The sequence below is a fragment of the Leptidea sinapis genome, chromosome 30, assembly GCF_905404315.1.
Source record: "Leptidea sinapis chromosome 30, ilLepSina1.1, whole genome shotgun sequence".
In the NCBI taxonomy this organism is placed as follows: Eukaryota; Metazoa; Arthropoda; class Insecta; order Lepidoptera; family Pieridae; genus Leptidea; species Leptidea sinapis.
The window spans coordinates 2,967,138-2,983,660 of NC_066294.1; the positions used below are offsets into that span (position 1 = coordinate 2,967,138).

Below are 16,523 nucleotides of genomic sequence, written 5' to 3' on the forward strand. Positions count from 1 at the left end.
GATACATAATAACTACAAGCCCCTTATTCCTTTAAATCATCACAACCAATACCGGTCTAGGTACCTACCTGGTAAAACGTACATGTAAAATAATTTAGCTGATTTTTATACTTTGCCGTCTTTACGTTTGTAACAGACTATTCACAACCAGAATTTCGAAAGCAATAAAATAAAATCAATTGAAGTAACTTTGTTTTAATATAATTTGTTATTTTAACATCAAGACAAACACTAGTAGTATCACATTAAATTTTCACTAACACGTCGGACTAGATACTGCAAAACAAACGATATTAAAATAACACATGCAATATTGTATAAACAAATCTAGAAGCGTCTACGCGGAGATTCGGATCCGCCGTGAAAAGTCCAAGCAGCGGATATCGGATAAGACGTGAACACCATATCCTGAAGTCCATTCCGAACTTTACGGTTATTGACTGCTACATCCTGTAAATAAAATACAAACAGTTTCGTTAAGCTTATTCATAGTAGCTACAATGAACTATATAATGCCATCTAAACGCGCACCTTTTCAGCCAAAGTGTCTACTTTATTATTTTGTGGAACATCTCCAATCTGTGCAATAACATGTTCAACTTTGTTTGTCAATTGATCTTGTACGACATTAGCAGGAGAATCGCCTCCGACTTTTTCAATCGGTATTCTATTTTGGTGCTGTGTTTGAACTTGGGGTACATTCAATTGTCCAGTTGATTGCGTAGCTCCTTGTTCCTGAATCGGCTTCACATTTTGTTGAGTGAAAGATTGTGAGCCCCTATACTGATTATAAATGTGCTGCAATTGGTTTCTACTTGGATTTCTACCAATCTGTTTTGCACCCATAATAGAAGTCTTACTCACGGTAGACTTAACATTACTAAATTTGGACTCATCTGTTCTATTTCTTTGAATTGGATCTGGAGATAAGGTTTGTGGAAGATTAGGTAATGGCTGGTGATACAAATCTGCTGGCAGCATTTCTACGGGCTGCCCCAAGGTATTGTATGTAGCGTTACGTTCAATTCTTTCCATACGTTTAGATGTATCAACAGGGTAAATAGGTTCTTTATTTTGGGTGAGTTGAACCGGGAAACTTTGCGGATGCATATTTTGCCTTGCTTGAGGTATTGTAGAATAACCTTCATATAGTGTCGGAAGATTTGGTGTCATATGAGAGGCTCCTGTATTTGGGTCAACCCTCTGCTGCGAATTATTCTGCCAAAGTGGTTTATTGTTCTCTGATATCTTATTTTCTTGTAGTAGTTGTGCTTGATCCTTATTAGGTAATTGGGTATTATAATATATTTGCTCAGTATGTTGCGGCAATGTCGTAGTGGTTAAATGTTGTAATTGGGTTGGCACATGTTGGGCGTATTGATTTGTATTGGACGCGTTCTGTGTATCGCTAAAAGGTTGTAGATTTTGTTGAATCTGTTGTGCTTGTAGTTGACTTGAATGAAGTGCTGGTGGGTTCAAATTTCGTTCTGGCTCCATTTTTTGTTGGGAAGTATCATAGGATGGTGCTGATGCCATATTCTTATTGACATTTGAGTGGTTGTCAATTAAATTATGCATCATTTTATATGCTTGTTGTTGATGATTTGCAGGGTTCATTTGAATAGCAATTGTCATTGGATCGAAACCTAAGTCACCTCCCAAGCCTTGCGTTACTCCTGGGAACATTTCATTAAATTTATTTATTCCTTGCGTGTGCATTCCATATGGTTGTTGAGACATTGGTCGTTGTTGTGACCGCATTTGCTGTGTGAGATTATTTGGTTGAATATTTTGTGTTAGCTGCCCTGAATTACCACTTATATTTTGCATGCCATTTTGTGTATCGTTTCCATTCACGGTGTAAGGCATTTGCCCAGGTATTTGGCTCTGCGTAATCGAGGCCTGTTTCATGTACTGTGAAGAATCTGGAATGCCAGATGCATATATTGTTTGTGGGTTCATATAATTACCAGGATTCTGAGAAACAGCATTGGGCTGTAAAGTTGCATTCGGTACTTCTTGGATATTTTCTGTAGCTACATGAGGAGCTTGAGATGCTGACATGTTTTGCTTGTAATTATTCGATACTTTATTGACCATTTGAAGAATTTCAGGCCCCATGCCAGGCATATTTTGGGAAGGTTGCGCAGTCCCATTAATTGGTGAATTAGTTATTCCATTATTGTTACTTAGATTTTGATTACCTTTGCCTAGTGAGGTGACCCCTGCTCCAGCTAAACCAAACTGTTTACCTATGGGTGAGTTCATTATGGTATTATCGGGTGTAATACTCTTTAAATCATCGTAAACCTCTTTTACAGTTGGTTGCATGAGATTTTGGTTTAGATAACCGTAAGTGTCAGCATACAGTTTAGCAGGATTACATCGCCCCATGCAGTGGGCAGGTGCCTGTTGATAACCATACGGTTGTTGATTAGAATACGGCTCACCGGATTCAGCTTTCAGATTATAACCATACCCGTGGCCGCGGCCACTGCCATAGCAACAACTATGTCCGCAACCTCCACATGGTTGATGACCGTTCATATTACTATAGCTTGTCTGATTATTGCTCTGGTTAGAATTTCCAAATAAATTTCCAATACAACCACTGCAAAATGAAATATTAATTTTAATGAAATATCTTGATAAGTCATTTTAGAGTGAGTAATAAAGAATCAGAACTATAAAGGGATAGTGCATATTCAGTATGGAAGTCTTCCTCTTTTAGATTTTGGCAAACGTTATAATATACGTTATATTTATCTGTATCTCAAGAAATAGATAGTAACACACATACAAAGTGATACAAATAAACACCAATTAGAACCAATACAATAATTACAAAGACTTAGCAAGTTTTATATTATTAAATAAAAAACTATTCTAGCCCGCTAGCAAATGAGAAAATTCTATTACTAGAAAATAAATAGCATTGGATTTTATAATTTATGTAAGATACTTCTTAAGTAAAATTTATATTTCTCTTATTTATTATTAATTTTTTTATGGAAAAGGAGGACAAACGAGCGTACGGGTCACCTGGTGTTCTGCCGCCCACATTCTCTGGCAAAACCAGAGGAATCACAGGAGCGTTACCGGCCTTTAAGGAAAGTGTACGCGCTTTTTTGAAGGTACCCATGTCGTATCGTCCTTGAAACACCGCACAAGGAAGCTTAATAGTACGTGGAAGAAAGCTCCTTGAAAACCGATCTTATATTTTTTTTTACCGACGGGCTTAGTTTCATAGCAAGGAATGCCGTAACTGCGTTGGAAATCATTGTTATTTTTGCTACGACTTTCTTGGGCACTAATCGGTAGGCGACTGTTGATTCGCATTAATAAGCTACATTCATAGTGATATTTTGTCGCTCACTAGAAAAAGTACTAAGTTCCAATATATATAGAGTTGAGAAAAATAAGTGAGCAGTTTCTTGAATTATAAAAGACTCTTACCAATCCGCACTCTGCAATTGATTTACTACACTTCCCAACTCACTTAATATTCTTTGTTTATCTAGTGTCATTTTTAATAAAAATCTTGAAAATTTTAATAAAAATCTTGAAAATTTTAATAAAAATTTTGAGATCAAAAACTAAAATGTAAATGGACTAAATAACTAGATTATGTACCTACTTCAAAATTTATTTTTTTGTCATAAATTTTCTATTTACTTAGTTTTTATTTCATGCCAGTTATCTTTTATTGCAATTGAAAATAAAATAGGTTATATAATAAATAACAACCAGCTACGCTATAAATGCCAATACTTGTCTCTATGATTATAATAAGGCTGGACTCTCATGAATAGGTGCAGCGTGCAATGCATGTAACAAGTCTCGTGTGATTTTTTTTATGACATTATTGTTGGCCCTTATGGGCCTAGATGAACAGGACGTTCAGCTGATGGTAATTGATACGCCCTGCCCATTACAATGCAGTGCCGCTCAAGATTCTTGAAAAACCCAAAAATTCTGAGCGCCACTACAATTGAGCTTGTCTCCTTGCGACATAAGATGTTAAGTCTCATTTGCCCAGTAATTTCACTAGCTACGGCGCCCTTCAGACTGAAACACAATAATTTAGTAAGCATTACTGCTACACGGCAGAAATAGGCGCCGTAGTGGTACCCATAATCTAGCCGGTATCCTGTGCAAAGGTGCCCGTTAAAGGTGCAGTGAAGTCCGGTCAACTGTGAGTTCTACAGTCGCCTACCGATTAGTGCCCAAGAAAGTCGTAGCAAAAATAACAATGATTTCCAATCGATATAGCAAGGAATGCCATATCTGCGTCCGATGATTAAAAAATGTTGAATTGACAACGATTCCGTTTCAACATTGTTGTAGTTGATTCGACCCAATATTTAAAATCAAGATACCATTTTGCGCCAAGCTATTCCTACCAGTCAAAGACTCTCAATAACTTAAAGTTGGTCGCTAATATGGATTTGGAGGATTTTAAGTTTCTGTGCTGTTTTTTCTCGTAAGCCGTACCTTGGATATAATAATAATGGAGTGTGTGAGGTCTCGAGTGGCGTTTTAATTAATACGAAGGTGCAACAAGAAGCAAACCACACCAAAAAACCCTCAGTTTTTTCTAGTCTCTCGTTTAGGAAAAAGTGGCATCCATTCATTATTATGTAGATAATTTCGCGGATGGCTTTGTCCTACTTTATTTAGTGCATGATTCCCTACACTTGCTGATGAATATATGACAGAAACAGTGTAGGTAGTTGGGCGTATTATGAGATTTGGTTTTCATTTTGGGATTCATATTTATCTGCACTGCTTGCTTGTGTTTTTGACTGCTTTCATTTATAGGTACCTCAAAAGGAAAAAACAGAACTCTTATAGAACATCTTTGTAGTCCGTCTATCCGTCCGTCCATCCATGTGTCTGTCAAGACCCTTTATCACGCGGTGAGGTATTGAGTTGAAATTAAAACGTAAAAATTGTAGTATATACTCAAATTTACAGTTTCTACAAGCTGTGAAAAAAACAAACATGAAAAAATCAAAAATAAACAAAAAATGATAAACCGTTAATGCCACAAAAAATGTATATTTTGACACTTTTATGGGAATAAATATTTATGGGTATTTTCCGTTGACCTAGAATTATGAAACTTGGCAAGTAATACCGTCATATACTACAATTATAGGAAAAATCTGAAAACTATGGATTTGTAGATCATAAAAAAATTCTACAGAACCCTCGCTGGGCCAGCTCGACTCGCACTTGTCCGGTTAGAAAGACGAAAAAGGCTCCGAGCTAAATATAGAGCGAATACGACCCGCCGAAAAGTGAGGGATGTTTTTTGAGATTATTTAAATGGTAATGCTTCAGTACCTTGGCAAAAAATGCTTAATAAGCAAGCTGAAATTTGAAAATGCTTTCAATAGCTAATTTAAATAATCCGAATAGAAGACACTACAATAATTTTTACATCTATAATGTATACTGTATTCGATGTAATAAATAAATTTCATTTCATTTCACTTCATGAAAAATAAACTATATTTCAATTATTTTTGAGACCTGTTACTTCAAGCGAACTGTGTGTAATATCGTCACTCGCAGTCACAAGTGCAAAAATATGTGTTACGTAATGACTGGATATTAGCAAAGTAACTTGCTGCTAGAAATTCATAATATATTATTAATTGTATTTTCATTTTTAATGAAACAAATACTTAGGACTCTATGGGTAGTTTCTATCCATATATTACGCATTTCGGAATATCTGTAACAATCACTAGACTCTTATGACATTGATGCTTAATACAGCTCGTCCTAAAGTCCACCACTTATTTTTTCGCAGTAGGTACGTATATAAAAAAAGTGTGTGTGTACTGTGTACTTATCTATGCACGCTAGAAGTTATGCTTCTTTGTAGCAAAGCACTCTGTTACTTTTGCATTACAGTGATGCGCGCGCATCTTAAGATTTCACTCTCATATTTTTTTCATAACGTGCCAAAAGAAGTATAACTTCAAAAAAATAAGGAATGACGCAAACGTCAGAAAATATTACAAACCAACTTTAACCTGTTACTTTTGTGTTACAGTGATGGACGCGCATCTTAAAATTTCAATCTCATAATATTTTCATAACGCGCCTAAAGAAGTATAACTTCAAAAAATCCTGTATTTTGATTTACCTTCCTATCTTTTTAAGGTTAAAGTCTTCTTCGAAATAAAAAGATCTAATAAAAACATTTGTTTCAAATATAATTTTCTTTGTTTGTGTAATAAGTTTTAAAAATTTACAGGTATAATTTTAAACTCACCCACATAGGCAAAGTTCTTTGACGATACTCGTCTAGCATCACCTGTTCGCGAGGATGGACCATTCAACTTTTGCCCTGTCATATTTTAGGGATGGGAGTGACCCGCCCCAAGACGCTGCAACAAGCTATACTAGCGGCACGCTATGATGGCCGTTTTGACATATTATAATAGTGATGTGAAATGTCAATTTATTCTCGAAAAAAATATAATCAGATCTATTACTTATTGTTGCAAGTAGTACCTGATTAAAAAGGTTTAATAAATGTTTACTTAATATATTTGAACGAACTGAATATTGGAATGAAAATGAATATACATGCTTTATATGCACATAAGAAACGTATGAATACAAAAAGAGACCAAAAAAAGGTGTAACAAAAGGCCAGATTTAATCAGATTCGTCCATACTGCTATTTTCACTGTCGTCACTGCTATCATCACCTACATTAATTATAAGTTCGTTTTCTAAAATATTATCTATGTTCACATCTCTTTCATAATCTTCCCTTATTAATTTTACAGTTCTATTCACAACATTTTCCCAGTCTCCTTTAATCACATGTTCACAAGCTTCTTCTGATATTTTTGGTGTTGTCCATAATTATAATAGATGGTTCAGGGAGGCTACACAGCATTGAGGTAACCCATTCAGTAAACTTTTCTCCATTAATTTCTTCATGATAATCTCCAGTAGTTTTTGACGCAAAAGCTATGAGTGAACCTTCGGCAAACCCGTTGATGGTTCCGGCGTGACAAATTATAGGTCGTGATCCTTTTCCAATAGGAACTTTGTACGTAGATGCTGCAGTGTCACCAGTCCAAGAACGGTTTACAGTATGGTTAGCATTAAGCCATGTTTCATCGAAAAACACAACATTTCCCCCCCATTTCCCATTTTTCAATTTCTTTCACTTGCCGTAATATACTATATCTTGCCATCACGATTTCAAATCTTTTTATCAATATTTTGCGTTTGTTACATTGTTTGTATCGAAATCTAACGGTCTTCAAAATTTTCGTTAAAGAACTTTCCCCACCGAAGAATAATCCAGCTTCCTTCAGTGATTGCACTAACTTTGTTCTTGTTGGATACTCCTTCCGTAAATAGTAGCCGTACACATGTCTTCGGATGGCATCGGCATCAAAGCTACCGATGAATACGACTGGTTTTGCTCGTTTTCTCTTTTTTGGTGTGTGAAGTTTATTTTCTTCTATGCCTGTCTCGCCATATTTTCTTTAGTTATTGGTCTAACAGTTCGTTGTCCAATATTAAGCGCATCAGCTACGCGTTCTACCACTGACGTTATAATGACGTAAAATTGGTCCTCCATTTTGAGATTCACGATCGAAATAGTTACAAAGGCGTATAACGAACTCACGTGTTTGTTTTGTTTAGAACAGTTCTCTGCGTACGTTCGGCCGTATCGACGAAATCCACAACAAAAGGCGTAAACAGAGACCAAATTAATGAGCAAGGGTCAACAGTAATACAGTATCAATATCCGAAATCCAAAGCCAGGTCAAAACTATATCACAATCGCAGTGCACTCACAATTTGTACTTTTCGAAGCAACGTCAAGTCGAAATTGCTTTCTTTTGCATTGAGCATCAACGCGAGTTTGCCGGAGGTTGTAGTTGTGCTGGCCAGCGATCGTATTAGATATCATTTTAAAAAAAAAAATAATTTCGAAAAACAAATGGTGTGTTTTGTGGTAAATAAGTACACCAATAATTATAATCTTATAAAAATAAAAAATAAATGTTCGCGAGACCCTAATATGGTTTACAAATCAATTTAATAAATAAATTTTTTGTCCTAAAATTATACATTCGATAAATTTTTATAACTAACTGCACGTCACTAATGACAATAAAGAACAGTAATTTGCTCCTTCAATGTAATTTCAGTTCAATTAAATTTTTGTGATATGGCGTGTGGCTGCACCAGTCGGGCGCAAATTATTTCGCCAATGTCGAGTGAAATTGAAAAGACACGTTATGAATGGAAATTTTGTATGAATTTAATTTTGATAATTTATAAGTGGCAGGTTTTTTGAGTACAGCGTTATTTTATATTATTAATTAATACGAAACTTCATAAGTGGACAAACGTCCAAACGGCCATCATAGCGTGCCGTGCGTAAAGTCAAATGTGAAGCCGATGCGCTCTTCAGTGTAGAGTCTACACTCTACACTTACATAATGACATTTGGCAAGTTTCAGGCTTATGGACTTGCTTCCCTTGCCATTAAATAAAGTAAAAGCAAGATTCAACTTACTGTCAGTGTCACGACGTAAGACGTAGAATTATTTTAGAACGATTCAAGTTCGACAATCTTTGGATTCGTTATTCGACTATAGAATGCTTGGAAAAAGGAAAACACTGAATTTTAGATAAATAATTGCGTGGCAACTCCGGTCTCCGACAGTGTGAAGTAATTGGTTGTTGTAAAACTACAGTCGAGTGTTGACGCCCGATCAAAGTTCAGACTTCAGAAGCGGTTGCTACTTGCATTATAATTTATTCCAGTATTTCAATCTTTACAGTTCACTTTCGTTACAATTTTGTATAAAATTGTGGTGTTTATTTTTGCTAATATAGTAAAACGTTAGCCAGCATTCAGCTGGATAATTTTCTCTTTTGTCTAATTAAGTTATAGTTTCTGTTGCCTTATCACTTAACTCACAACTGTAAAATACAGCGGTCACCAGGGTTCAACATTTATAGCTGAGGTAAATATAAAATACCATTATGGGTAGAAAAGTATACGTAGTTGGTGTTGGAATGACAAAATTTGTAAAACCTAGTCCTGATAGAGACTATCCGGAACTAGGAAAGGAGGCTGTAGAAGCTGCTTTAGCTGATGCTCGTATCAAATATGGCGACGTACAGCAAGCCGTCTGCGGTTACGTATTTGGAGATTCCACTTGCGGGCAGCGCGTTTTGTACCAAGTTGGGATGACTGGTATACCAATCTACAATGTCAACAACAACTGTTCCACTGGCTCCAACGCCCTTTTTTTGGGCAAACAACTAATAGAAGGTGGAATAGCTGATGTAATTCTTGCTGTTGGCTTTGAGAAAATGGCGCCAGGTGCACTGGGCGGAGGAGCTTACACTGACCGAACAAATCCTATGGACAAGCATACCCTGAAAATGGCTGAGCTTGCTGATTTAACTGGGGCTCCAATGACTGCACAATACTTTGGTAACGCTGGTTTGGAACATATGAAAAAATATGGCACAAAAGAAGTCCACTTTGCCAAAATTGCAGCAAAAAATCATCGTCATGGTATGAAAAATCCCCGTGCCCAGAGTACTAGGGAATACACTGTTGAAGAAATTTTAAAGTCACGTAAAATATATGGACCACTTACAAAACTTGAGTGCTGTCCAACAAGTGATGGGGCGGGAGCTGCAGTTCTCATGTCTGAGGATGCTGTCATCCGATATGGATTACAAAGCAAGGCTGTTGAAATTATTGGAATGGAGATGGCGACAGACACTGAGGCAGTTTTCAAAGAAAATAGTCTGATGAAAGTAGCTGGTACAGATATGACTGCTCTAGCTGCAGACCGCCTATACAAAAAGACAGGAATATCACCAATGGAAATTGATGTTGTTGAGCTTCACGATTGCTTTGCCACCAATGAATTAATTACTTATGAAGGGCTTAGGTTATGTGGCGAAGGTGAAGCGGGCAAATTTATTGATGCTGGTGACAACACCTATGGGGGAAGAGTTGTTGTGAATCCAAGTGGTGGACTTATTGCCAAAGGTCACCCTCTCGGAGCAACTGGGCTTGCACAATGTGCCGAACTAGTCTGGCAACTACGAGGTGAAGCTGGTGATAGACAGGTTTGTTTGTGCACAGATTTAGGGTAATCTAGGTTTGGGATACAAGTATGTATCTGCATTGTCCTGTTAATTTGCAAAATATGCTTTTGTTTGCGTCATAGAAACACAATTTTCCTTCTTGGTTGTGAAACAATAATTGTAATTAATTAGGTATTTATTTATTTCCTTATGTCAATGCATATATTTGTATTATGTAATTGAAACCCTCCTTTGCAAATTATAATATAATATTATATAATATATTATATGAAATACTGCCTGTGACTTTGTCCGCACGGAATTGTAACAATTCCATTTAAATTGGGCAGCTAATTTTATTTTTTGGAATACTTTGCAAATAATACACATACAAACTGCTGTAGCTAACTATAAATTTTAATACATTTTTATAAACTATTATTACCATCCTTTTCTAAAACATAAAAATATTGTGGGTTTGATACTTGTCACATAAAGTTGTGAAAAATATTTTTTTCTTAAAGAAGCTACTCCTGGAGAATATGCCTTTAAGAGTTCAAATTTTTTTACTTTCATCCCTTATTTCAACCCAAAACAGAAATTTCAACAACGCTAGAACAAATATTTATGTAGGTATGTTTAAACCGAATTAAAGAACTTTATTTCTCATTAAGACAGTCGTCATGTACATGAGAATTCTTATCAAGTACCTAAATACTCCACTTTTCATGGTGGCATAATGACAAACTTCCACCCCCTATTTTAATCACTCCAAACCTCTTATTCAAGATAAAAGCCTATGTCCTTTTCCAAATTCTAGTCTATCTCTGTACAAAATTTCATCAAAATCGTTTCAGTGTGTTAGATGTGATAGCGTAACAAACAAATTTTCATTGACAAATATAATATTAGTAGGGATAATATACTTAATATGGTCCCATAATAGGGTTTATCTAATTTTTTGCTACAATTATGTGCATTGTTACACCATCAAGTTTAAAAATTGAAAGCAATTATAAAACAAGCTACTTAGCCTTGCTGATGTGATGTGTTGGTCAATAAGTATATGTTATGTGATGTTGGTTTAGATTTCACTTGTCATAATTAACAATTAAAATTTGGTGTATCAAGAAAGATCTAGAAGTTACCTCTAATCATTAGTATTACAGGCAAACTAAAACATTATTTTGCTTAAAAAAATCGATAGTCATTTATAATTTTGCATTGGGAAATATTTTTTGTTAAATCATTTTAAATCTCTCAAAGTAATTAATATTGATTAAGAATTAAATATTATTGAATATTCTAACTGCTTATTTGCCTACTAGATAAGTGATTAATTAGCCTGATAAACATTTATCTTTTATATTATAATAATTCAAAGCTGTCTGTATGTTTGGGTGCAGTAATTATTTATTAATTCATAAAGTTTTACTGGGTAAGAGCCTAAACAGGCTTCAGTTTTTTTTAAACACACATCACAAATTATATTCTTTAGTTGCTTAAATAGACAATGTTATGTTCTTTGCTACTCAGAGACCTATAACCTGACTACTTTAAACCAGCACTTAAATCTCTGTTTGGTTTGTATTTTTGTATTATTGACTATTTTTAGTCAATAATACAATAAGATTAATTTGAAGTTTAACAATAAAAGAACTAGTCTCTATTGAGCAATAACAGACATAATAATTCTTTTTATGCAGCTGAAGAACTGTTTGCTTTTCAATATTGGCTGGTGCACTGCCATATATATGCCGATGTTTTTGTGAAGAGTCAATGTACACCCATCATGTTATTGCAATGCGCTTTCCATTTTCCTGATTCATATGCTCATTTATATCACACTCATATGGTGAAGGAAAACATTGTGGCTACATGCACTTGCAAAGATTTTAAAGTTTTATGAAATTAACTAACTCACATTGGCTTGCAAGAGCTTGAACCCAGGGTATTTTCACACAGAATAGGCTATAATATAATTCGAAGTCGACTAGCGGATAATACTTCAATAATTCGCTAACATTGAGGGACTCTTATGGGTTAACTCGGCCAGATATGTCATACATGTTGTAACTAATTTATTATTGGACATTTTATTTACAAACAACCTTGTGTCTTCCATTAATACAATTTATAAACCAAGAACAAACATAAACTTGTAATGACTACAACTCAGCTAAGTCAATTTAATAATTATTTTGTAAGGCTATGGATATGCTACTATGCTTTCTGAATGATATAATGCCTTGGAAACAGAGTCACAACCCCCAGGGTATTTAATGAATAAATTTTATTTATAAAACAGACCCACCGAGTTTCTTGCGCTTTTTTTCTCCAGTATGAGATATATTATCTCTTCAAATTTATAGTTAATTTTGATGTTTGTTTAAGTGATTTTAAAATACTATTTTGAATAAAATAAAAATTTGGTTAGCTTAACCAAACCCATTGCATCAACCTAATCATTTCACATTATCAGAACTCTTGATAAAATGTACACAATTACAAAGGCTTAAACCTTAATCTTACTGTCTAAATGACATTGTTTTAATAAATTCTGTTTAATACAGTAGTGTTATAATTATAATTTTATTATTGTTCAAGTTGAAAGTTATCTGTGTGCTAAAGTATGTTGCCCTCTGACTGAAAACAAATAATAATCTAGATAAAGTTATTTTGAGATTGATATTTGTGTCAATTTTAAATGACAGTGATTATATAACAACCACACAGTTCTTATACCATTATATGTACCACAACAGCACCTATTTCTGCCGTGAACCTGTAATTTGTAAACATTACTGTGTTTTGTTCTGAAGGGTGCCGTAGCTGAAGTGAAATTACTGGGCAAATGAGACATCTTATGTCTCAAGGTGACAAGCGCAATTGTAGTGATCAGAATTTTTGGGTTTTTCAAGAATTCTGAGAGGCACTGCATTGTTATGGGCAGGACGTATCAATTACCATCAACTGAACGTCCTGCTCGTCTTGTCCCATATTTTCATAAAAAAAAACAGTTTTTACTTAAAACAAATGTTGAATTTGTTTTATGATGTCTTTGATGTCACATCTATGGAATCATTTTAAATAAAATATGTGCCACAATATATTTTTTCTTGTATATTTCAGGTACCAAGAGCTCGTTTGGCTCTTCAACACAACCTAGGACTCGGAGGTGCTGTTGTAATCACCATGTATCGCAAAGGTTTTGTCAATGCGTACCCCAATCAGGTTGCTGCCATTGCAGGCAATGCTGAAGATTTCAAAGTGTACAAATATATGAAAATCTTAGAAGAAGCCATGCAAACTGATGAAGATAAATTAATAGAAAAAGTGAGAGGTATCTACGGTTTCAAAGTCAGGGGTCCGGGTGGCAAGGAGGGATATTGGGTCATTAATGCTAAGGAGGGTAAAGGAAAAGTCACATATGACGGTAAAGATAAGTGTGATGTTACATTCACCATCAATGATGATGATGTAGTCGATCTTATTTCTGGGAAGCTGAATCCTCAAAAGGCCTTCTTCCAGGGCAAAATAAAGATTCAAGGTAACATGGGACTCGCAATGAAACTCACAGACTTACAACGTTCAGCCGCTGGTCGAATCGACAGCATCCGTTCAAAGTTGTAAACATTCACAACTGGGTTTTACTGAATATGGGTTTCGGTTAGGTAATGGGCATTTTGTAAATAAATATTTCTATACATTAGAGACTTATTGGAATGATGTTAAGTCTAATCAATGTTATTAATATCAGATGACGCAAATTCAACTTTACCATATTGATTATAAAAACAAAATATTTTATTTAGTTAAATATAATGAATTACATGAAGAAATGTATGAAAAGAATTTGTGTAGGTATAAGTAAAAACACAGGTTCTTGTTTCTTATTAAAATATGCGCACGATTCCAGTTTTATTTACATACAATTGAAGTTTAGACATTGCTGTAAAATATTTAAAATTATGTTAATGTTATTGAATATTTTATGAATACAGATATATTTTTCATTACCTATTGTGTTTCATTTTTGTGTAAATATGCTATGATAATATGAATGTTAATTTACGGTCTGTAAATAATGAAACGACATCACATACGAAGGATGTAGGTATAAGGAAACAACAAGAATAAAGGAAAGATAATAAATAGTTACCTAAGTACTACATACATAGCATTATCCTTCCCTGTTATTTCGCAGACTAACACTTTATCAAAAGTGATCTTATGGCCTAGCTGGCCAATTAATTATAACACACTCCCAACGGGTACTTTTAAAAAAGCGGCCAAGTGCGAGTCGGACTCGCCCATGAAGGGTTCCGTAGCTTTAAAAAAGTGTAGCGGAGTAAAAAACAATATGTTTTAAACCTCAATATCATTTTATTTATTTATCACGTATATTTTTGATGAAAAAAAATTTTTGTCTTAGTATGGGGAACACCCAACATTTTTTTTCTATTTTTGTGTGTAAATCGCATTAAGTTCAGATAATGCATCTACTTACCAAGTTTCAACAGTGTAGTCCTTATACTTTCGGAAAAAAGTGGTATGGACGGACAGACAGACAGACATGACGAATCTATGTGTTCCGTTTTTTGCCATTTGGCTACGGAACCTTAAAAAGCGCGTACACCTTACTAAAACAACGCTCCAGTGTTTTCTCTGGTGTTGCAATAGAATATGGGCGAAGGTGATCACTTAGTATCAGATAACCCGTACGCTTGTTTGTGCTCGTCCAGAAAAATGGCCGTTAGCATGGCATGCATGTTAGCATGGCATTAAGTCCTTGAATGGCGACCACGTATCGGACACCCCCCAAAGTGGTCAAGATCGCCGGAATACATTGGATGAGGGCAGCTGAGGACCAATGGTGGAAATCTTTGGGAGAGATCTAGATGTTTTATCAGCTATAATAAAACACGAGACTTTGTTTGTAATTATACAAGATTCAACAACTCAGGGCGTCGTAAAAATTTTACATAAAGCAATTAGCATATATGTGTAAGTATTTTAGAGTTCAAGATCAATCATATGGTATATATTTATTATTCGTAGATTTATATAAATGATTTTGTTTCCATGTTCATGATGATGATATAAGTGTAAGGATGTGGGTTTTAGGTAGATACTAAACTACCCGCATGTAGGTAGATTTTATAATATTATCCGAGAGATAGCTATTATAATCTTCTAATAATAAAATTCTCGTGTCATGGTGTTCAACTTTGAACTCCTCCGAAACGGCTTGACCGATTCTCATGAAATTTTGAGTGCATATTGGGTAGGTCTGAGAATCGGACATCTATTTTTCATCTCCCTAAATGTTAAGGGTCCACACGATTTTTTTTTTACTTTTTTTTAAATTTGTTTGATTATGAGTCAGCATTAAAAAATACATACAACTTCAAATTTTCACCGATCTACGATCAACAGTCACTTTTGTATCGCGACTTTAATATCGGCAATACAACGTTTGCTGGGTCAGCTAGTATTATTATATAAACAAATCTTGGCACACACACACGGTTATAAGTATAATATTATTATGTATTAAGCGGTATAAGTAAGTGAATATTCTCGTTAACGAAAACCGGTTTTCACATGACCAACTTGGACCGACGTATTGACGTAGGCATTATGCAATTATGGTGACGAGTTGGTATTGCAGAATTACGAATCCTAATTATCTTATGATCACGCAACCAAAGATTAATTCAGTATAATATATGTATTATGATCTACCTATAGTAAGTAGGTACCTTAGCTATTACAAGATACCTACATCGATTGAAACACTATAAACAAAGAAGAATAGGCTCTTATTTATAGCACACTGTTGAATATTACAGAAACGACGCCAGAGATAGAGACTGCTAAGTTCAATCTCCGGAATTCTTTCGACAGTGGGTCACTTGAGGTTTGACTATTATCCGGATCGTATTGCTAGTGGGTATTCAAACTCGTGTACCCTTAGAATTATAATACTATCATAATCAGGGGCGTGCATTGGTTTTCTAGTAAGGTAGGCACTATTAGTAGTAGGCTATATTTAAATAGTCGTAGTTGCGTTGTTGTAGTCCGACAAAACTAGGTTTTGAAGTTTAGATATTGAAGTTATATATCGAATATGCAATCAGGAGACTACCGTAGCTAATTAGGATCTAGCGTAAGGAAGCAAATTATGAGTGGATGTTCAATAAAAGTTTGGTTATAGAATTACAGATCCAAATTGATCTAAATCAACTTTAACATGAGTGTTATATTTATGTAGGTCCTTAACGAGGCAGGCACTGCCTAATTGCCTATATGGTATGCACGCCACTGATCATGATATCCATAAAATTTCTTGCTATAAAATTTTATCTTTAGTGTTATCACGTAGATATCATTTAAATAACGTGGTGCTGGTA

The 16,523-nt window shown here is 34.9% G+C and overlaps 2 protein-coding genes across 2 annotated transcripts; one reads left to right on the plus strand and one right to left on the minus strand.

Annotated features, from left to right (window-relative positions):
- Positions 1-179: 179 nt before the first annotated feature.
- Positions 180-3,616, minus strand: LOC126973857 (uncharacterized). The gene is made up of 3 exons (XM_050821204.1): positions 3,457-3,616; positions 532-2,611; positions 180-450 (listed from the first exon to the last, which is right to left on the minus strand). The coding sequence occupies exons 1-3, from the start codon at positions 3,525-3,527 to the stop codon at positions 328-330; spliced, it is 2,274 nt and encodes a 757-aa protein (XP_050677161.1). The 5' UTR covers positions 3,528-3,616; the 3' UTR covers positions 180-327.
- Positions 3,617-8,600: 4,984 nt separating this feature from the next.
- On the plus strand, positions 8,601-14,126 carry LOC126973874 (sterol carrier protein 2). The gene is made up of 2 exons (XM_050821227.1): positions 8,601-10,149; positions 13,240-14,126. Exons 1-2 carry the CDS (start codon positions 9,043-9,045, stop codon positions 13,738-13,740), a joined length of 1,608 nt encoding a protein of 535 aa, XP_050677184.1. The 5' UTR covers positions 8,601-9,042; the 3' UTR covers positions 13,741-14,126.
- Positions 14,127-16,523: the final 2,397 nt, after the last annotated feature.